The sequence below is a fragment of the Podarcis liolepis genome, assembly GCF_965112155.1.
Source record: "Podarcis liolepis genome assembly, chromosome: 2".
Lineage (NCBI taxonomy): Eukaryota > Metazoa > Chordata > Lepidosauria > Squamata > Lacertidae > Podarcis > Podarcis liolepis.
Window position 1 is genome coordinate 120,759,876 of NC_139555.1, and position 21,133 is coordinate 120,781,008.

The window sequence follows — 21,133 nt, forward strand, 5'->3', positions numbered from 1 at the left end:
CCATCGAGGTCAGTCTTGTCTCCACTGACTGGCAGTGGCTCTGCAAGGTCTTCCCAACCATACCTGCAGATGTCCTGGCCAGGGATGATGGGAGCTGTAGTCTTCAGCAAACAGAGGGCACCAGGTTGGCAAGGCTGAAAGCGTCTGTTTCAATCTGAAGTTCTTTGCCAGCGTGTTAAAAAGGGATAAAGTTAGAACTAGCAACCAGACTTTTAGGAGGTCTCTTCACGGAATCAAGTCCCGCTTGCTAAATCAGAACTCCTGTCCATTTAGGGCAGAGGAGGATTTTCTCCCAATTCAAAAATGACAAGGAAGCCTATGAATGAAAAATGTTGCAGCATGAATATCACAACTTACTAGGTACGTGTGTGTTTGTGTGTAAGCAAAAGCATGGGAAGCAATCCAGAAGCATTGTCTGCTACTTGAGAAAATATTCAGCAATTGCAAAGACCTGGAGACATGTGTTGTTGTTTTTTAAAGATCACATGATCACTGAGTCATTTCCAGGAAGGGAAACTCCCAGTGACTGAAAACTGAAAAAGCGAAACTTAACTGGGTCTTCAGCACGAGGGAGCCATGGCTGCTGCAGGGGGTCACATCCAGCGTCTCCGTGATGAAGCCACTTGCTCCATCTGCCTGGATTACTTCAAGGATCCAGTGACCATCCCAGAGTGTGGGCACAACTTCTGCCGATGCTGCTTGGTCCTGTTCTGGGGGGAATCGGAGGCAGAGGCTTCCTGCCCCCAGTGCAGAAAAACAGTTCAGAGACGGAGCCTCGTCTCCAACCGGCAACTGGCTAATATGGTGGAAATAGCCAAGAATCTCAGCCTTCAAGAGGGAAAGGAGGAAGGAGGGAAAGGAGGAGTCTGTGAGAAGCACCAGGAGCCCCTCAAGCTCTTCTGCAAAGTCCACGAAACCCCCATCTGCGTGGTGTGCGACAGATCGAAGGAACATGAAAATCACAAGGTGATTCCTCTGAAAGAGGCTTCCGAGGAATACAAGGTAGGAGATCCCTGGATCTGGAGGGGGAGAAATAAATAGCTGTGGATTCTTCCTGGGAGGTTTTCTTTTTAGTTCTGAAGTCCAAAGTAGCCATGGCATTGATTGGTCGTTGTTTATCGCCTTGGAAGCAGCCCAGGGGAAGCCTGAGGGCTCCTGGGGTGGCTGGAGGGGGGAGCTGAAGTCTTTCTCTCTGCCAGGGGGACAAGGGGATCTTGAAATACTCACAGCAGCTTCAAAGATTTGAACTGGGACTTTGGCAGGGAGATAAAGGGTTGACCTCATCCACATCCCCCAGAAAGGTTGCTTTGTACATAGTTATAAGAGTACAAATGTAAATTGCACATAGACAACTAAGTACATGTCTCCTTTGGTTACCAGGATGCCTCCTCAATGCCCTGCAAAACAGAGAACAGCAAGGGATCAGCGTGGGGTGGGGGGGACCGGGACTGTTAGCCAGGAATTGACCAGATGGTGCAGGATCCAGTGGCGTAGCATGGGGGGTGCCAGGGGTGCCGGCCGCACCGGGCGCAACATCTGGGGGGGGCGCGAGTCCAGAGGGAAGGGACAAGTTCCTTCCTCCGCCGTGCTCCCCACCGCCACCGCCAGCCTTGCGCCCTAGCGTGCGCGCGCCCCCCGCCGCCGCTGCGGCTGCACTCCACTCACTGCTCGCAGGAGGAGCAGCCGCTGCAGCAGCACCGATGCCGCCACCGACGCCGGGCACAGGCAGCCTCCGCACCCCGACGCCGACGCCATCCCCTCGGCCCAGCCACAGGCGGCAGCTGCTTCTGCCGACTGGGAGGGAGGAGAGCTCCGAGGGGCCTCGCCGCGCCCTGCACTTCCCAAAACGCTCCGAGAGGAAGCCGGCGGGCGGGCGAGGGTCTCCCGGCAGAAGGGGGCACTGCTGGCTCCGGCTCTCAGCGCAAGTCTCAGCCGCGGGGGGGGGGGGCGAGGACGGAGCATGGCTGGAAGCCCCCGGACCCGGCCGGGAGGAGGAGAGGCGCTCGCCAAGCCCGGATCTGGAGCTCCACCTACAGCCCAAGGAGAGGAGGGGGCGGGGAGGCGCCCGAGGGGAGGGGGGCTTCGGCTGCCTCGGCTCGCGGGGGCTCCGCAAATAATAAATTTAATAAATTCCTGCTGAGCCTTTGGGGGGGCGTCCTTGGCTCCTTCGCTCGCCCCCAGCCCCAGTGGCGTAGCATGGGGGGTGCGGGGGGGCTGGGCACAACATCTGGGGGGCGCGCTCGCACTCGAGTGCTAAAATCCACGGGTTAGGGGGCACAAATTACTTGCCTTGCCCCGGGTGCTGACAACCCACGCTACGCCACTGGCAGAATCCCACCCCCCAAGTATCTGTTGGAAGCAGATTTGGGAGTGGGGAGTGGAAGCACCTACTGGTGGCTTATTCTGGGGGTGCTGTGGAGCCTGTGCAATGAGGTTTCAGCGGGGGGGGGGGGGCTGACGATCTCCTCCCATCCCAAATGGCAAAGGACTCCGTGGTTCAGAGTAGCATCTGCAAGGGCAAGGGGGCAAGATGACTTTTTCATGGCAACTCGAATTGGACCTGTGCAATTATATACTATATATAGTGCCTTTTAATCCCTTTTTTAAAAAATCACTTGTTCCACTACAGTGGTGCAAAAATGCTCCTGTGCCATGCAATGCTACTAATGCCACATAATAGTGAAAAGAAGCTGGTCCCTTTGAACTGGCGGGAGGACCAGACAGCAATCTTCTGACCGAAGGAGCTACTTGGGTGGATTCTGGCCGCAGCAAGAACTTCTTTGGCCCAGAAATGGAAAAAGCTGCAGCACTTACCGTATTTTTCGCTGCATAGGACACAGTTTTTCCGTCTTAAAAACTAAGGGGAGAAGTCTGTGCGTCCTATGGAGCGAATGCAGGGGGGGGAGAGGCAGGCAGGAAAAGCCCCCAAGAGCTACACACAAGCATCGCGAGGCTCTTGCGGGCTTTTCCCCAGGAGGGAGAAGGGACTGACGCGGCCAGTCACCCCCTTCTCCCTCCTCTGGAAAAGCCTTGCGCAACCTCTCCAGCTGGGGGGAGGCTGTGCAAGGCTAAAGAGGAAGCCCGGGCAGCGAGCGCGATGCATCCCTGGCTTCCTCTTCTGCCCTGCGCGCCTCTCCAGCCCCGGGAGGCTGCGCAAGGCTAAAGAAGCCAACTTTTAAAAAATCTCTCTATCTCTACCTCTTTTTCATTTTTCATCCTTTCACCACCCCCTTCTTTTCCTCTGGATCAGTGTTTTTATCTAGAGTAACATTTTAGTTTGGAGGGGGGGATATTATAAAAAAGGAAACTTTGCAGCTTTTATTTTAGTTTACAATAAAAACAGATTAAAGAAAACACAAAAGAAGGAAATAGCATAGAAGAAGAAGGGAAAAGGGAAAGCCATTTACCAGAGGTAGATCTTAACCCTTGCCTCACCTGGGAGCTTCTCTGGGCAGGAATTCCCTCGGCTTAAGTGGGGTGGGGGAAGAGTGGCAGGTAGGGGGGTACCTACCTAGACAGTGAAGCCACATGTCTCTCCAATGAAAATTGGGAGTGGGCATTGCGTGAAGTGGCTGTGGATCTCCTGCCGCAGAAGTGTAGGACTGTATAGAGTTGGGAGGGCCACCTGAGGGTCATCTAGCCCAGCCCCCTCACAATGTAGGAATCACAGCTAAAGAACGCCAGGCAGATGGTCCCCCAACCGCTGCTTAAAAGCCTCCAGTGGTGGAGACCCCCAACAACTTCCGAGGTCACAGAATTGCAGGGTTGGAAGGGAACCCCAGGAGTCATCTAGTCCAGCCCCGGTGAACAGCGGGCATGATCCATCCCGTTGCACAAGGCTAAAGATGCTGCGCAAGGCTAAAGAGGAAGCCAAGGCAGCAAGCGGGGTGGATCGCACTCGCTGCCTTGTGGTCTTCTTTAGCTGCGCTGGAGAGGTTTAGCTCCTGGCTGGAGAGGTTGCGCGGCTATGGATCCCGCTCGCTGTCTTGGCTTCTTTGCTCTTTGGGGCTGGGAGGGGATAATATTTTCCCCCTTGATTTCCCCCTCTAAAAACTAGGTGCATCCTGTGGTCCGGTGCGTCCAATAGAGCGAAAAATACAGTAAATCTTCCCTGGTGGCCCAAGCACACTTGGGCTCTGGCTACTGCAGAGAAAATAACTGCCAAATAGCAGAAAACCACAATTGCCATCTGACCCAATTCAGTGGCAAAGCTGTGGGGTCAAGAGGAAGTGTGGAAAAGCCCTAGGCTTGCAGAAGAGGGGTTTGGAATGGGTGAAGTTTTGAGAAGCGCTGTTCTATCCCTGCATCTCTCGCCTCTTGGGCTGACCTCAGTATCTCTTTGACGCTAGACTGGTACATCCCAGGTTGGATCCTGCCTTATCTTCCTCCTCCTCTTCCCACTTCTCCCTGAGACCTCAAGATGAGAAGTCAGGCTGGGACTCCCAAGGAAGGGATAGGAGGCTGAGAGATTCCTCCACAAGGGAGGGTGTTTGAGAAAAGGTGAGGGGCTGCCAGCTCTGCAGGCTAGGGGGGGCCTAACTGGGATCCTGAGCCCCACAGGGGTGCTGAAGATAGAAGGTAGTTGATCCATGGAGCCGTGGACCCAAAAACGCTGAAAACCTCTGTACTTTTATTTCCTCCAGGAAACTACTTTGCTATTCCAGCAAGGCCACTGGGCGCAAGAAGCCATTGTGATTTTCATCTCTCTGTGTCTCAATTGAAGCTTTTCCCTTTTCTCTTTAGAGAGAGATCTGTCACCGCCTGGAGATTCTGATGAAAGAGAGAAAGGGAATTCTGGCCTATAAAGCAGATCTGGAAAAGGAAAGCAAAGACCTCCTGGTAAGTGTCTATTGTTACTAGACAGGGAACAAGCACTTGAGACCTCCAGGTATAGGGCAGTGTATAAATTCAATAAAGAAGAAGACGAAGAAGTGATGGGGAAATCTGCCCATTTCAGCTTCTCCTCATTTCTCCTTTTTCCACATCAGCCTGTTATGAATCCGATGTTAGGGTAGCTACCTCCTTGTATAAATATTGTTGTGTATTGAGTCAAAGGATTTTATATCTGTATTATTATTGTCTGTATTTGCATTAGGGTAAAGTACAGTGGTGCCTCGCAAGACGAAATTAATTCGTTCCGCAAGTTTTTTCTTCTTGCGAGTTTTTCGTCTTGCGAAGCACGGTTTCCCATAGGAATGCATTGAAAATCAATTAATGCGTTCCTATGGAAACCGCTTGCCAGGCTGGTGGTGCGGAGAAGGGCTTTTCTCCCTACCGCAAGCCTTCAGGACAGGTACGGGAACAGAGGGGAAGGGGCGCAGCGCTTCTCCTCTGTTCCCGGGGCTTGCGGTGGGAGGAGGGTTTTTCCTCCCCACCGCCAACATTCAGAACAGCATTCTGAATGTTGGCGGTGGGAAGGAAAACCCTCCTCCCACCGCAAGTCTTCAGAACAGCCTTCCGAAGGCTGGTGCGGGGAGAAGGGCTTTTCGCCCCACCGCCAGCCTTCGGAGGAGGTCCGAGGACAGTGGGGAAGACGCGCTGCGCTTCCCCGCTGTCCTGGAGATTTCCCTATGGGCTTTTGTCTTGCGAAGGAAGCCCATAGGGAAATTCGTTTTGCGAAGCGCCTCCAAAACGGAAAACCCTTTCGTCTAGCGGGTTTTCCGTCTTGCGAGGCGTTCGTCTTGCGGGGCACCACTGTAACTGCCTTTTGGTTTCAAAGGGTAAAGCTACTATTGGTTCATTTAAGCTGCTGTATTTGGATCCTCTGTCTTATTGGTTTCCTCCAAAAGGCAGGACTGTGATTGCCGGATATTGTTCCCTCCAAAATGTATCCTTTCTAGCTAGTTCCCTGTCCCTATAAATGTAGCTTTCCCCTCCTCAGGCTTCAGTCTTGTTTGCTTTAATAAAGAAGTGTTACTAGAGAACTGTCTCCAGCATATTATGTCAAGAGAGCTGAAATCACAAACCCCACGTCACAACAACTGGCGACGAAGGTGGGATCCGGAATGCTGAGGAGCGGTTGACCGCAGCCCTGCCTCAGAGTCCGGATTGCAGCTAAGAACAAGACTCACTGGCCAGCTGAGAAGACGACCCTGCCACAGGACAATGGAGAGTCCAAGGGTATTGGAGCCCTTCCAGCCATCAGAGCCCCACACGTGGGAAGACTACATCGAACGCTTCGAGTTCTTCGCAGTGGCTCAAGGGACCACCGATGCCAGCAAAAGAAGGGCCACATTCATGAGCTACTGTGGGCCTGAGACCTTCAAGCTGGCCAAGGCATTGCTTGCTCCAGCGAAGCTAAGTGAGACATCTCTCAAAGATATTCTTGCCTGCCTAACAAGCCACTTGGCGCCTACTGAGACCAAGATGGCCCGGCGGATGGAGTTTCATAAGAGGCAGCAGCGTGCTGGGGAGTCTGTATCTGCATTTCTAGCTGAACTGCGGAAGCTCGCTCAGCACTGCGACTTCCAAAATCTAGAAGAGACTCCTGGATCGGTTTATAGGTGGTCTGAGCAGCAAGAAAGCCAGAAGACGCATCGTGGCTAAAGAAGAGGTTACCCTTGCTTCAGCCTTGAAGGAGGCCACCGCCACGGAGAATTATGAAAGAGAGGAGCTTGATGCCAGTCGCAAGGCCCCTAAGCCACAGATAGAAGTTGCGCATGCCATGGACAAGCTAGAGGCTACTCCGAGCCAGAGCCCAGTCCGTGGGGTCGAGTCAGTGTGTCAGGCCTGCGCAGTGCACAAAGATCACCGAGGCAGGTGTCCAGGTTGTGGCGGAAACCATGAGCGGAAGAGTTGTCGTTTCCGGGATGCTATGTGCCGGACGTGCGGGAAGACAGGTCACATATCCAGGGTCTGTAGATCGGCGGCGTTGGGAGCGACAGGAGCACCTAGACTGGAGCATCGCAGACCGGCCACAGCAACCCATTTTCTAAAGGACTGCCACTACGTAACGGAGATCAACGGGAGGGTCGTGCAGTTCCCAGCGCAAGGCAAGGCACACGTCAAGGTGAAGATTGAGGGTCAGCAGTGCGACATGGAGGTGGACTCCGGATCTGGATTCACTATCGTGTCGGACCAGACCGCGAGGACATTCTTCCCCAGGGGTAAGTTGCCCCCTCTGGAGCCCTTTCCGGCAACCTTGCAGTCATACTCAGCGGGCCGCATCCATGTTATGGGAATGTGTGCCGTGAGAGTTCAGTTCCGGGACAAACAGGCTGTACTCAAACTGGTGATTGCGAAGGGCAGTCGCCCCAGTCTCCTGGGCACTGACTGGTTCCCCGCCCTGGGACTGAGTATATCAGGGCTTAATTCAATCCAAACCTGCCCTGAGATGAGCGAGGTATTATGCAAAGAATTTGCTGGTCTCTTTAATGGAAAACTGGGTTGTTATAAAGGGCCCCCTGTTGACTTCGAGTTGGACCCTGGGGTGGCCCCAATCCGACTCAAACCAAGGCGAGTGCCATTTGCACTGCAACCCAAGATCGAAGCAGAGCTGGATAAATTGGTCAAGCAGGGAGTCCTCTCACCCGTGGACTCTGCTAAGTGGGAGACTCCAATCGTCACGCCCCTTAAAGCAAATGGGGAAGTCAGGATCTGTGCAGATTACAAATGCACTATCAATAAGGCACTCAGGGGAAACTCATACCCCATTCCAGTCGTATCACATCTGTTGGCTAAACTGGCTGGGGGCAAGGTGTTCGCCAAAATTGACCTGGCACAAGCTTACCAACAGCTGCCAGTAACCCCACAATCAGCGGAAGCACAAACTATTGTCACACATAAAGGGCGTTCAGAGTTAACAGATTACAATTTGGAGTTTGTGTGGCCCCAGGGATTTTTCAAGGGCTCATGGAACGCCTGTTAAGAGGTCTGCCGGGGGTCTTGCCATTTTTTGATGACGTTTTGATTGCTGGAAAAGACCCACAGGAACTGGTTGCACGCGTCCGTGCAGTGTTGCTCAAGTTCAAGGAGGTGGGGTTGCAACTGAAAAAGGAAAAATGCAGTTTTGGGGTGCCAACTGTGGATTTCTTGGGGTTTAAAATTGATGCATCAGGCATCCACCCCACAGATGCTAAGATTAAGGCCATCATCGAGGCGCCACGGCCACAGAACAAGACGGAGTTGCAGTCATTCCTGGGACTTATTAACTTTTATCATTCATTCTTACCCCAGAAAGCTTCAGTAGCTGAACCATTACATAGACTGTTGCAGAAAAAGAATGTGTGGCGATGGGGGCAGGGGCAGCAGAAGGCTTTTGACTCCTTGCGAGGAATGCTGAGTAGCAGGAGCGTCCTTGCTCATTATGATGAGTCAAAGCCGCTGGTCCTGGCATGTGATGCATCTCAATACGGCCTGGGGGCGGTGCTGAGTCATAGGGAACCGGATGGGTCGGAAAAGCCCATCTCTTTCTATTCCCGTACGTTGTCGCCCACGGAGCGCAACTATGCTCAAATTGACAAAGAGGCACTTGCAATTGTGGCAGGAATCAAAAAGTTCCATGATTATGTGTACGGTCGCCATTTCTCCATTGAAACGGACCACAAACCACTGTTAGGGTTGTTCAACCCGAGCAAACAAACGCCACAAATTCTCTCCCCCAGAATGTTGCGTTGGTCTATATTCCTGAACGGGTTCCAGTACACCTTGACCCATGTGCTGGGGAAACGGCTGTGCCACGCTGATGCGCTGAGTCGATTGCCCCTCCCTGGCGGGAGCAATGAGGATCCCGCTCCAGCGGAGCACATAATGATGCTGGAAACACTTCCGGGGGCTCCTGTAACAGCTACTGATATAGCTGAGAAAACGAGGAAAGATGCTGTTCTCTCCCGTGTGCTCACTTGGGTGGGGAGGGGGTGGCCAGGTGGTCCGCATGAAGACAAATTCAGGCCTTATGCGACAAGGCAGCACGAGTTGTCCATGCATAAGGGGTGTCTCCTGTGGGGAGATAGGGTGATCATCCCAGCACCACTGAGAAACAGGGTTCTTGAGACGCTTCACATGTGACACCCGGGAATGGTCAGGATGAAGTCGCTAGCCCGATGTTATGTGTGGTGGCCTGGAATGGACCAGAACATAGAACAATGGGTACGAACATGCAAGGCATGCCAAGAGGTGCGGCCAGAAGTGGCCAGAGCACCAGTCCACTGGTGGGAGCAGTCCAGATCTCCCTGGAACCGGCTGCACTTAGATTTTGCTGGGCCATTCCAGGGGAAGGTCTTTTTGGTTATCGTCGATGCATATTCCAAATGGTTAGAAGTGGCAATGGTCCCTAGCATGGCATCAGCTGCCGTAATCAAGGTGTTGAGGCAGCTGTTTGCAACCCACGGGTTACCGGAGACCATTGTATCAGATAATGGGGCAGCTTTTGTATCCCAAGAATTCAGGGCATTCTTGGCTGATAACTTCACAAGAGGGGTCACATCCGCGCCTGTGATAGGATGATGAGCTGCTTGTGCGTAAAATCCAAGTCCCTCAGAGTTTGTTCAAGTCCGCAAACCTCTGTCTGTAACGGAGCCCCTTAAGCATGGATCCGTCAGTCGCTGGCAGATTCCGACAGTGATTGCTTTCGGAATCTCTTCCAACATAAAAGCTCCTTAACGGAAACACGTCTTCTGGACTCACGGCGTGACAGTTTCCGGCGAGGAGTGGGTGTCCCGATGGGAGGTCCAGAAACCTCCCCACTGTTCTCGCTGGAAGTGTCCCTGAGCCATCCCTCCTGCTCACTTTCCCTCGGAGACCTTCCTCTCCCCCTGCTGGTTCCCTCCTCAGCTGCTGAGTCTCTCCCAACCTCTGTGAGCCCTTCCACCTCCTGTCCTTCCGATGGCAGTTCCCTGACAGCGCCCTTTCACCCATCCTCCAATGGGCAGGCTGAGCGCATGGTAAGAACAGCCAAAGAATCCATTGCGCGCTTAATGGAGGGTAACTGGTCAGTTCGCATCGCGCGAATGTTATTTTTGCAGCATGCAACGCCGTGTACTGCGACAGGCAAGTCACCAGCTGAGCTGCTCTTGGGTAGGAGACTGGTAACGGTGCTGGATTATCTCACCCCTGAAGATCTGGTCTGGGTGAGGAACTATTCACGAGGTTCGCGGTGGGTGGCTGGTGTGGTCACCCGGGCTAGTGGACCTGTGTCCTATTATGTGACCTTGGAAAATGGGCAAGTTTGGAAGAGACATATAGATCAGCTGAGGCGCCGGGCGCTCAGCAGGGAGGAATCAGATAATTCATCCCTGGCTAATGACGCAGAGCTGCAAGACCAGAGTGAAAATGGCCCAGAGGTGCAGTCACCAGGGGCTTCAGCAAATGAACCAGGGTCTGCTAGTCCTCATGATGACAAGGTACAGGTAGGGGACCCTGAGATGTCTGGGACTCCATCTGTTCCTGACGAAACCCCTAGAGCAGCCCCTCTACCACAGGTAACACCCAATCCAGACCCGGCAACACCTGTTGTCAGGAGATCAAGTAGAAGTTGTAGGACCCCACAGTACCTGAGAGATTACGTCTGCTGTGCTCACTAGGGGGGGAGGGGTGTTGTGTATTGAGTCAAAGGATTTTATATCTGTATTATTATTGTCTGTATTTGCATTAGGGTAAAGTAACTGCCTTTTGGTTTCAAAGGGTACAGCTACTATTGGTTCACTTAAGCTGCTGTATTTGGATCCTCTGTCTTATTGGTTTCCTCCAAAAGGCAGGACTGTGATTGCCTGATATTGTTCCCTCCAAAATGTATCCTTTCTAGCTAGTTCCCTGTCCCTATAAATGTAGCTTTCCCCTCCTCAGGCTTCAGTCTTGTTTGCCTTAATAAAGAAGTGTTACTAGAGAACTGTCTCTAGCATATTATGTCAAGAGAGCTGAAATCACAAACCCCACGTCACAACAAATATTTTGATCTGTACTTTACCCTCATAAATACATTTTTGTGACTATTACCTGGCTGGGTCAAGCTTGAAAATATCAGAATTTTAAAGCTCTGTTTTGGTCTCCATATTTTTTCAGCAATAGCGAATTAGGCAAGTTCACCTTTGAATGCAGCTAAATTGAGTTTATTTCCCCTTGTCATTTATTATGTGAATAGCAGTCAAGAAGAAGCCTGAGGACTTGTGAGCTGAAAGGGTGGAAGCATTTCAATCCAAATCCTGATTTACCATAAATTCTACTAAAGAATTGTCTTTCTAATTGTGGGCTCTTGTTCATTTTAAGTAAACTCGGGCCATTTTGAACCTTTAAAGAAAACAGGGGAGCTATGGGGATGAACTCTGCACTTTGTTCTCCTCTGTTTCTGTTCCTTCCTACACCCCAGTCTAAACTGAGGGGTGTTTTATGTCCCTGGAGGTTCTCTGAACAACTGTGAACTCTGGTTATGCCATGCCCCAAAACATGCAGGGAAAATCCATGGCTAGGAAAAAAGAGCTCCTTCCTTTAGGCTGTATCCGTCTGCAAAATAGAAGTCAACAGAAACAGCAATGGAGAGGGCCGCCCCTCAAAATAAAGGTTTACTTCTTTAGCCACTGGAGGTTTCATGTCTATAGAAAAATCAGAAGTGTCCTCCCTGTGGAATTCTCATAATTTTCTTTCTGCTGTTTTGAGGCTAAGCACTAAACGCACTCAGACCTCCTCTTTTCTTGCAGAAATTAACAGAAACAGAGAGGCTGAAGATTGTGGAGAAGTTCAGAGAACTGCGCCAGTTCCTGGAAGAACAAGAAAAAGGTCTGCTGAATCACATGGAAGAGGTGGAGAAGGAGATTGCAGAGAGAAGGGATGAGCAGCTGGCCAGACTCTCCAGGAAACTCTCCTCTCTTGAGAGGATCATCCAGGAGATGGAGGAGAAGCGTCAGCAGCCAGCGAGTGAACTCCTGCAGGTAAGATGGTGACAGGAACAGCCCAAGGCTCCAGGAAAGGCTGCCTCCAATCCTTCATGTGTCTCTTTCATGTATGCAAGGAGTGCAGGGATTCAGATGATGGAGCCTCCAGTCAGGTATGTAATGGACAGGAAGACCCAAGAGACCTGGGATGCTTAATTCACCTGAATGCAGACTAGAGATTCTTCTGTGTTCTTGATGGAACAGGAGGTGGTTTTCTGCTCTTTGCTGATGATTTGTCTCCAAATTCCTCCTTCTTGAAAATGCTGCCTTCCTGCCCTGGGCTGGGCTTCAGTGAGGATTCATGCCTCCTTCTGACATGAGGCAGTCTCTAGACCAAGCTTCTTTTCCACTTCCCTCCACAACTTCTTGGTTTATCCCCATGGATCCAGATCAGCTGCTGATGAAAGAACAAGACAGAGGGACTCATCCTGTCCCACCCCTTTCCTCAAGGAAAACCTGCTCTCTACTGCTGAATGAGAGCAAACATCAGCCAGGTTTTCTCCGGATTGACGTTTGCTTAGATGTTGAACTAAGGAGCAGGTTTTACCTAAGGAAAAGCGGCAGGGCAAAGGCAAAACCTCTTGGACCCGTGTTTTCTGGGCACAGGAAAAGCAGAAGTGTGGAGGAGCCCAAAGAAACATGGAGCTGTTTTATTAGCCCTTTGGAGGCATTTTATGCTGCAGGTGCTTTTTAAATTTCCAGTTGGTAAGTAGAATTTGAAATTTGGGGACTTCTGCGGAAGATAACTTGGGAAAGTTCCCTGGTAGGATTATCCTGTAGGCTAACTTACGTCTGAATTGCACAGCGCAAACTGGATTAAAGTTAATAAATTATAATCTAAGACATGAGATGGGTTGGAATCTTCCATTGAATCCATAAACATCAGATTCCCTTAAATGCTGGTGGATTTTCATAAGGATTTTCAACAATAATTGCAAACTGATGTGGAAATGTGGAGAACTTGATATTGGAAAAATTCACAATTTCAGATTGGAAAAATAAAAGCTGTGAGAAACCAAAACTGGCTGATTCCACCATCCCTACCCAAAACCTTGCCATGTGCCAGGCAGACTGACATCCAAGGGCCAGGGTCTGAGGGGGTCTTCCTAGTGTGGCCTGAGGTGTGCAGTGAATTCCCTTCTCTTTTCCCCTCTAGGATGTGAGAAGGACCTTGCAGAGGTAAGTGGATCTAGCTCATTTCCATTAGCATCACTCCATGATTCCAGGATGCAAGAACCTCAGACATGGCCCTCCAGGGGCTGCAGGGGGGAGACTGGAGGACTCACTCCCTGAGGCATCTCACAGGTAAAAGCAGGGGCCCCTCTTTGGGACTTGACAATGGTAGATCACAGTTGGTCTTTTTATACTGTGAGGAGATCTCAGTCTCTTGGGAGTTGGACGTGCCTGCCTTAGCTGTTTCCTTCTAGACTGACCAGTTCAGTCACTCTGCAGCAAACACTCTGCCTGCCACCCCACCCTGTCCCAATTAGACTCCTGCCCCATAGAGCCCCTTGAGAGGGGGTGATTATTGACCAAGGAGCAGGAATTGGCTGTTTTCTTGACCATATTCCAGCTGCAGTATTTCAATTCAAGGTGTCTCAGGTGCAGAGTAGTTGTTTTAAGGAACATTTCACGTTTCCCAAAGAAGTGAATCTCTTTTTCTTCCTCTCCCCTTCTCTGGGGACATCTAGAGCAGTGTTTCCCAACCACTGTTCCGCGGCACACTAGTGTGCCGCGAGATGTTGCCTGGTGTGCCGCGGGAAAAATTAAAAAATTCGAAAGATTTTTATTTTTTTTTAAAGTCAAATTTTCGATTGGGGCGCCGTCACTAGATGACCCCTGGGGTTCCCTCCCTCCCTCCCGCTCTGCGCCTCCCTCCTCCTCCTCCTCCTCCGGGGAGGCCCTTACTGGCTCTCGGCCAAGGCTTGGCGGCTGCCACTCACTCACTCGCTCGCCCACCCGTCCCTCCATCCCTGCACCCGGCCTCTCCCCCTCCGTCCCCGGCACGGGGGCTGCCGGGATCCGTAGTCCCCTCGCCCTTGGGCTCCGCGCCCGCGCGGGGTGCGCGAACTACGTTTCCCAGCGTGGCCTGGCGGGCCGGGCGTTTTGTTTGAAGCGCTCTTCTCCCGGCCGTGGAATGAGCGCAGCGGCGGCGGCCGGGTGGGCAGGGGCTCTTCCACGCAGACCCCGCGCAGCCTGCCTGCGCCCCCGTGGAGATCAGGCGGCAGGATGGAGCCCAGGGATCCCCGCGGAGGCGGAGGCTGCCCCCCAGGTAGGGCTGCGTCGGGGTTTTTTTATTTTTGCAATGCTGCATCCGCGCCGGAGGGGACGCATCGGACCGTGGGGAGACCCCTTGGCGGGCGTGCAAGGCAATGCATGCGTGCAGGCGTTGCATGGAGTGCAATGCAATGGCAACGCGGCACCCTGCATGCATGCATGCAACTTCCACCGGCGCTCCGGACTTTGCAGGTGAGGGGGGTCCCCAGTGGGCGGCAGAGAGAGCCGGGAGGGCGAAGGGGAGCCGGGGGGGAGCAGCGCTGCTCCCCGAGCCGAGCCCGGGGGGAAACTTCGGCGTCGTTGCGCCGGGTGTTGGAAGCGGAGGCTGGCGGGGGCCCCTCACCTGCAAAACCTGGTCGCCTCTCATATATTTCGTGCATTGCATTCATCGCCCGCTTTCTCCTCCAAGGAGCTCCCGGGGGCACGCGTGGTTCTCCCCGTGTTATCCTCGCAACAACAGCCCTGCGAGGTGGGTCAGGCGAGTGGCCCAAGGGAGCACCCAGGGATTGTCCTGGCCAGGTGGGGTGATTTGAACCCTGCTCTCTGCCCGGTCTTCGTCCTCATTTAGCCCCCACATGTGCATGACTGTGCATGACTGAGGTTTTCCCCCCTCGTCTTGGCTATGGTGTGAGTCTGTGCTGTTAATTAATGGGGTTCTGCCTTCGGAGATGAGCCAGCCCTCAAGGAGGTGATTTGCTAGCAATTCATGTCCCTCCTGGCGTGACGCTGCGCGCTGACGTCACGGGGCTGTAATGGTGGTGTGCCTCAAGATTTTTTTCATGAAACAAGTGTGCCTTTGCCCAAAAAAGGTTGGGAAACACTGATCTAGAGAAAGGAAATGTGTGCTGTGCTGTCACCACCCTCAGACAATTCCTGCCCCTTGGTACCATATGATTCTGCTGCTTCTTTGAATAGGCATCAGTGGGGAGACCCAGAGGCCTGGGGTTGCTGTTTTGGCCCTTGGGGGTCTGGCTGAGGAGTCCGTAGTGAGGAAGAAACTCCCCACTCAGCGCCTGCCTGTCCCTCTAGGCCTCCTCCCAATTCCTTTCTTTTCCATTAACAGAAATTGCAGATTTGAATGGGCTGACATTGTTTTTCTTTTCACCAGGTATGAGAAAAGAGAGAGTCCAGAGAACCCACTGGCTTTCCCTCCAGAAGTGAGGAACAGGATCTTGGAATCCTGTGATCTAAATCACCTTGTGGAGGATGCAATGAAACAATGGAAAGGTAATGAAAAATGGCTGCCAGGATTTCTCACTGGGAATTCTGTTACTTCTTCAGAACTGAACATGCCAGGCTCTTACTGCATGGAATTGAGTAACTCCAGGATACTTTCCTTCTTGGTGCTCCAGCCTTCATTTCCTGTCCCCCAGAACAGCCCATGTATATTGTGACCCTGGATCCTGTAAAGGAAGCCTGAACCAGAGTGTATCTGTTTTCAGTTATACGGAACCTCCTTTTCCTTTTGGTTAGCAGTCTACACAATCTGGGGTTGTCCTTTGGGAGGTTCTCCTGCTCTGAATGGAGTCAATTCAAGGATGCCACATTATGAAGTGTTACTTTTGTATGGAGATTTATCTCAGGTGGAAGAGTGTTACCCTTACGCTTTATATCTTTTTGCTTCCTCAGATGCTGTGTTATACAGAAAACAGATTCAGAAAGGTAAATTTCCAGGGGAGGAACAATTTGACAGGAGGGATGGGGACTGATATATTATGGGTGTTGAACCTTCCCTTCTGCAGACTTTGGGACCCCCATCAATGGCGTCACTCTGGGAAACAGTCCTCTAGTGGTGTTTGGGTTCTTTGTCCCATGAATAAACTGGGCGAGGGTTTGAAGGCTTGGATTGGGGGCAGAGATTGTCTGTGCGAAGAACCGGCACGCCAGTCTGAGTTTTACTCCTGCCTATAGACTAGTATCCTGGTTTCACCCTCGATTTTATAGATTTTGCTTTCTTTCATAAAATCTATATACTGCTTGTTTGTAGGGGAAACCCTCAGAGCCTTACGATATCCTACAAAAGCCCTTAAGGAGGATCCTGCAGGGTCAGTCCAATGTCCATCTTGTCGCGTTCTCATGTATAAGGAATCTCCCTTGCATTTTGTTTTCCCTCCACACAATCTGCAGAGGTTCTTCTGGGGCTTTTGAGATCAGCCCCATTCCAGGAGGGAGGACTTCCCATTGCATGAGACCCTTTGAATTACAGGGTAAAGCTCTGCCGATTCTTCCTTTGGTTTGTCAGCATGCTTGGAAATTCCGGTTTCAACAGCTTTTCCCCACTAGTTCACTTGGCGCAGATGTTAACCTTCCTCCAGCCATTCAGTACAGATTCCCATTTTATTCATGGATTTTGAATGATTGTATTCCGCCATTTTCTAGTATGGTTTACCATTTCTGATTTCCCCATGGAATCATGGAATAGTAGAGTTTGAAAGGATCCCAAGGATCATCTAGTCCATGGGTAGGCAAACTAAGGCCTGGGGGCTGGATCCGGCCCAATCTCCTTCTAAATCCCGCCCGCAGACTGTCCGGGAATCAGCATGTTTTTACATGAGTAGAATGTGTCCTTTTATTTAAAATGCATCTCTGGGTTATTTGTGGGGCATAGGATTTTGTTCATCCCCCCCCCAAATATAGTCCGGCCCCCCACAAGGTCTGAGGGACAGTGGACCGGCCTCCTGCTGAAAAAGTTTGCTGACCCCTGATCTAGTCCAACCCCCTGCAATGCAGGAATCACAGCTAAACAGGTTAATTGTTTTAATTCCTTAGGCCTACAGTTGTTGTCTTTCAATTACTTGTTTTATGATGTCATCTTTTGCTTGAAATAAGGAAACAACAGATGCTATGTTATGGTGATGTTTTGTAAAAAGATTTTCTTTGAACTATTGCAGTGTAGACCATTAAGCCTCTCTTTTTGCTTCCTCAGATGTCCAGTCACTCAGAAATCTCCAGAGAGGTAAATTTCACATGGAGACCCCAGTTCACGGGGGGGGGGAGGGGGACTAGTGTTTCATGGGGGTCAAGAGTCTCTTCTGTACAGTTGAGAACCATCCACCGCTTGACTCTAGCCCTGCTGTTTGTGCCACAAAGGCAGAGAAGGTGGACTTGAAGGGGGAGAGAGAAACTTCCCAGAAGGATCAGGCGGAGGAGGGAAGAGCTTTCCTCCTGGCTAGAGAGAGTCGGGTTGCTTTTCCATCATGTGACCTTTTTCAGGCCTGGTTGCCATGTGTCCTCTTTTTCCCAGCCATGTCTTCTATTTTCATGATCAAAATTTCTTAAAATTTGTATCGGGACAGATTTCTAAAATTTGGCAAAATGTCCCCAAGTTTTTTTCTCCAGTTTTTTGGTTTACAAGAACCCATTAAAATTTTAATGTTGCATTAGAACAGGCATAGGCAACCTCGGCCCTCCAAATGTTTTGGCACTACAATTCCCATCATTCCTGACCACCGGTCCTGTTAGCTAGAGATCATGGGAGTTGTAGTGCCAAAACATCTGGAAGGCCAAGGTTGCCTATGCTTGCATTAGAGTCAGATCTAAGGCACCCGGTTAGTCTAATCTGCAGCAGAGAATCACAACAGAGCAGCATCTTAAGCTAGCGACATACTGTAAAAATCCCTTCTCTTGTGGCTGAACCAAAAGGACGCTGGCTCAGCTACAAGATCTTGAAGGAGGAGTCCGGGAGGGCAAGAGTTAAGACCCCCCTGCCCTTAAGGAGAGTCCACATGCAGATAAAGAGAAAGATGTGAACATGTGCCCAAATATTTCATGTGGCAAGTGAGGGAGCTATATGTATTCTTCTTTTGTTGTTGAAAGTTAAGAACACTGCTACTAGCAATATATCACAGCTTCTATAGCCTACATATAGTAGTGGCATTTCAGAGGAGAGTCGTCATAGCGAACCATGGTTAAAGGTTGAAGCTGGCCAATGTGTCCTCTTTCTTGCTCTTCAAAATAGGGCAGCCCTACACTTGGCTATTGTCAGGAAACTGACATCAGAGCAACAGGAGAAGGAGAGGCTGTCAGATTCTGCAGGGGAAGGTACCAGCACTAGGGGGAGACGCAGCTTGATAGAGGGGGAAGGAAATCAGCGTAACACCAAGGATCCAGGAGAGCAAATGGGAGAAGAGGTGGAAGGGCTCCGGGATTCTTCCTTGGAAGTCAGTGAGGAGAGCCCTGGTCCTCCACTACCCACGCCCTCCCTGCGCAGGAGACTCCCGCGCAATGAGAGGCGGAGACGATTGGGAGTCAAACAACTCTTATGCTGGCAACGGTTTAAGAAACGCCCACAGACAGACTCACGCTGAGATGGGCTGTGCAGTCAAGACGGTTTAACCCAGGCAGCCATGCTCCCAAACGGGGACAGTTTACGCACGAGTAACTCCAAGCCACTACACCTATCATGACTGTCTCAGCCCCAAACTGGTAACCTTTTGAGTTATTCCCCGCTTCCCCCAGGGAACTAGTCTTATGGTATATATTAAATCCCAAAGAGAAGCATGGAATAAGCAGTCCTTTGTAAAATTGCCCTGCCACCTGCCTCCTCTTCCCTGGCGGCAAGGCCTAAACTTCCTAGATGGTTGGGAGGAAGGAGAGACCAAGTGGGTGAGAGAGATGGAGAGCAGGAATAAACAGGCTCCCCATTTAACGCGATTTTCACTTTTGTGCACGAGGGCCCAGAACATAAGCCATGCGAAAGTGAGGGGAAGCCTCTATGTGGTTTTGTGTTGTATTTTTATGCTGTGGATCATCCTGAGACCTATATATGATGGGCAGTATGCAAATGTTGATATTATTATTATTATTATTATTATTATTATTATTAGAACAGGGGGTCCTCCTCCCCCAGCCCAACCCAGAGGTCCCCGAAGGCCAATTCCCACAGAGATTGTCAGAGGAAAGCAGCTTCTCTCCTCTCCTGCCTCCTCCAATTCTCCTCTCTTTCCCCTTAGATAACACAGAAGAGCTGAGTAAAAGGTTTCCTGGGTGGTTTTTCCCCTTAGAAAATGCCTTGGTTGAGAAGAGGGCAGGCACAATGGACATTGAATATAATAAAGTGAAGGAAACTGAGTTAAAAATCAACCAGAAGATATTTATTCTGATCAAAGTCTGCAAGGAGGAGTCTCAGTCTTGCATGCGATGCAAATAAATCCCCTTGATCTGAAAGGGAATCTGGGTTTTTTGGGTGTTTCTTGGATTAGGATGTCCATCTCTCTCTCTCATATCTGACTCTGCGTAATCTTCTCTCTCCCTCATCTTCTCCCAACAGCAAATGTCACTCTGGATCCAGACACAGCCCATCCCCAACTCATCCTGTCCAAGGATAGGAAAAGCCTGAGATGGGGAGACAAACCTCAAGCCCTGCCTGGCAATCCTGAGAGATTCATTCAATGGCCTTGTGTGTTGGGACATGAAGGATTCACAGGAGGCAGACATTTCTGGGATGTCACTGTGGGAAGTGGGGGATGGTGGGATGTGGGGGTTGCCAGGAAGTCTGTGGAGAGAAAGGTCCGCTTCTCCTTTAGCCCTGAGGGAGGGATCTGGGCTGTGGGGAAGTGGGGAGGGGGGTACTTGGCCTACTCATCCCCTGATTTCTCTCCTCTGTCCCTGAGGAAGAAGCCCAGGAGGATCCGGGTGACTCTGGACTATGAAGGGGGACGTGTGTCTTTTTATAACGCTGACTCAGGAGCCGAACTCTACACGTTCTCAGGAGCCTCGTTCTCTGGAGAGACCCTCCTCCCTTTCTTTCATCTGGGGGAATATAACACCCACCTCAATATCTCCTGAGGAGACTAAATCTGCCTCTCAGACCCAGCAGGAGTTTCTCTCCAGACCAGAATGACTGATATAAATAACATTTACCCACCAGGAGAACATGGGGCGGTTTTTCAAGGGCCCTTTGAGAAGATTCATTTTCATTCCTTTCTCCAGAATTCCCTCTGCAGCTTAAAGAGACAGTCACACTTTTAACAGTCCCAATAAATCATCTTTTCCTCACCTTCAGTCTTGTTTTCCTTTTGAGATGTCTTGTTCGGTAAAGGTTTCCTGCGCTGCAGGGGGTGGGACTAGATGACCCTCTGGGCCCCTCACAACTCTGCGATTCTACGAAACCTTCTCTCCCCACAAGACCTTACGCAGCTGTGAAAATGCATGCATAATTGGATTAATAGAGGACTAAAAAATGAACCCCTTCCCCCACATAAGGCAGGAAAGCTCCTTACTCTGGAGACCTCAGATGGGAAGAAAATCAAAAAGAAATTGAACAGGGCGTCAGCTTCAAATGTCCTCTCCAAATACAGCCTCCCCATCTCCACACATTGTCAGAAATAAAGCTCATTGCATTGAGTGTGGGGCTTCAGCCCAGTTATACGTGTTTAGGGTTGATGCATTAATGTTCCGTATTTACAGGCTGGATTCTGTCTATCAGGGGCATCAAATGGGGTGTCCTCTGGATAATGCTGGACTCCAACTCCCCTCTGACCCATCCAGCATGGCCAGGGGTCAGAGAGGATGAGAGTTGCAGTCCGGCAGCTTCCGGAAGGGGCCCCTTGGGCTGGGCTGCCCTATACATTTCGCAGGGCACCTTCCCCGTCTTCCTCAGCCCCACTCCAAATGCACAATGCTCCCCCAAGGAGGGTCTTTTCAGCACCAGCTGCATCTGATTTCTCTCCTGGGATACTAAGAGCTAGAACAACAAATGCCTGTGGAATTGACCCCTCATATATCAGGCCGGACTCTCCCTGGCTCCACTATCAGGGCCGTCAACTACTGACCGGTGCAGCCTGATCTCCTTTTCCTGCATTTCCCATGGGGTGGTGGCAGATGTCAAAATAAAGACACCTTTGCCCCCCCCACCTGCCTGAGGGCCACCTCCCCTTGCTCCACCCCCTATATGATGTTGGTGATGTTTGTGTGTCATCGTAAGTTTTCCTGTGAGTTTCCACTCACCCCATGGAAGGACACAAAAAGTCTCCCATTTGGTCCAGCGCCCA

At 51.1% G+C, this 21,133-nt stretch overlaps 2 protein-coding genes across 3 annotated transcripts in view; both read left to right on the forward strand.

The window, feature by feature from the left end:
* The window catches only part of LOC310701787 (uncharacterized protein), a 224,343-nt gene extending 211,354 nt beyond the window's left edge, over positions 1-12,989 (forward strand). Inside the window, exon 5 of the mRNA XM_083493171.1 lies at positions 12,500-12,989. The gene's annotated coding sequence lies outside the window, so the exon portion shown is untranslated. The remainder of the gene's footprint in view (positions 1-12,499) is intronic.
* LOC310701602 (zinc finger protein RFP-like) lies at positions 482-20,138 on the forward strand. 2 transcript variants are annotated; one of them, XM_083492747.1, is made up of 8 exons: positions 482-1,002; positions 4,744-4,839; positions 11,631-11,861; positions 13,021-13,043; positions 15,250-15,368; positions 15,771-15,803; positions 17,068-17,097; positions 19,411-20,138. In XM_083492747.1, exons 1-8 carry the CDS (start codon positions 577-579, stop codon positions 19,926-19,928), a joined length of 1,476 nt encoding a protein of 491 aa, XP_083348873.1. In that variant the 5' UTR covers positions 482-576; the 3' UTR covers positions 19,929-20,138. The 2 variants fall into 2 exon arrangements, with proteins under 2 accessions (XP_083348873.1, XP_083348874.1); XM_083492748.1 differs by lacking the exon at positions 17,068-17,097.
* The last annotated feature ends 995 nt before the right edge of the window (positions 20,139-21,133 follow it).

What these genes read in the sequence shown, in the direction of transcription:
- LOC310701602 (XM_083492747.1), top strand. Translation starts at nt 577, where the DNA reads ATGGCTGCTGCAGGGGGTCACATCCAGCGTCTCCGTGATGAAGCCACT. An exon ending in GTGAGAAGGACCTTGCAGAG is followed by an intron (nt 13,044 to 15,249) that starts GTAAGTGGATCT and finishes TCTTTTCACCAG; the next exon opens with GTATGAGAAAAGAGAGAGTC. An exon ending in CAGAAAACAGATTCAGAAAG is followed by an intron (nt 15,804 to 17,067) that starts GTAAATTTCCAG and finishes TTGCTTCCTCAG; the next exon opens with ATGTCCAGTCACTCAGAAAT.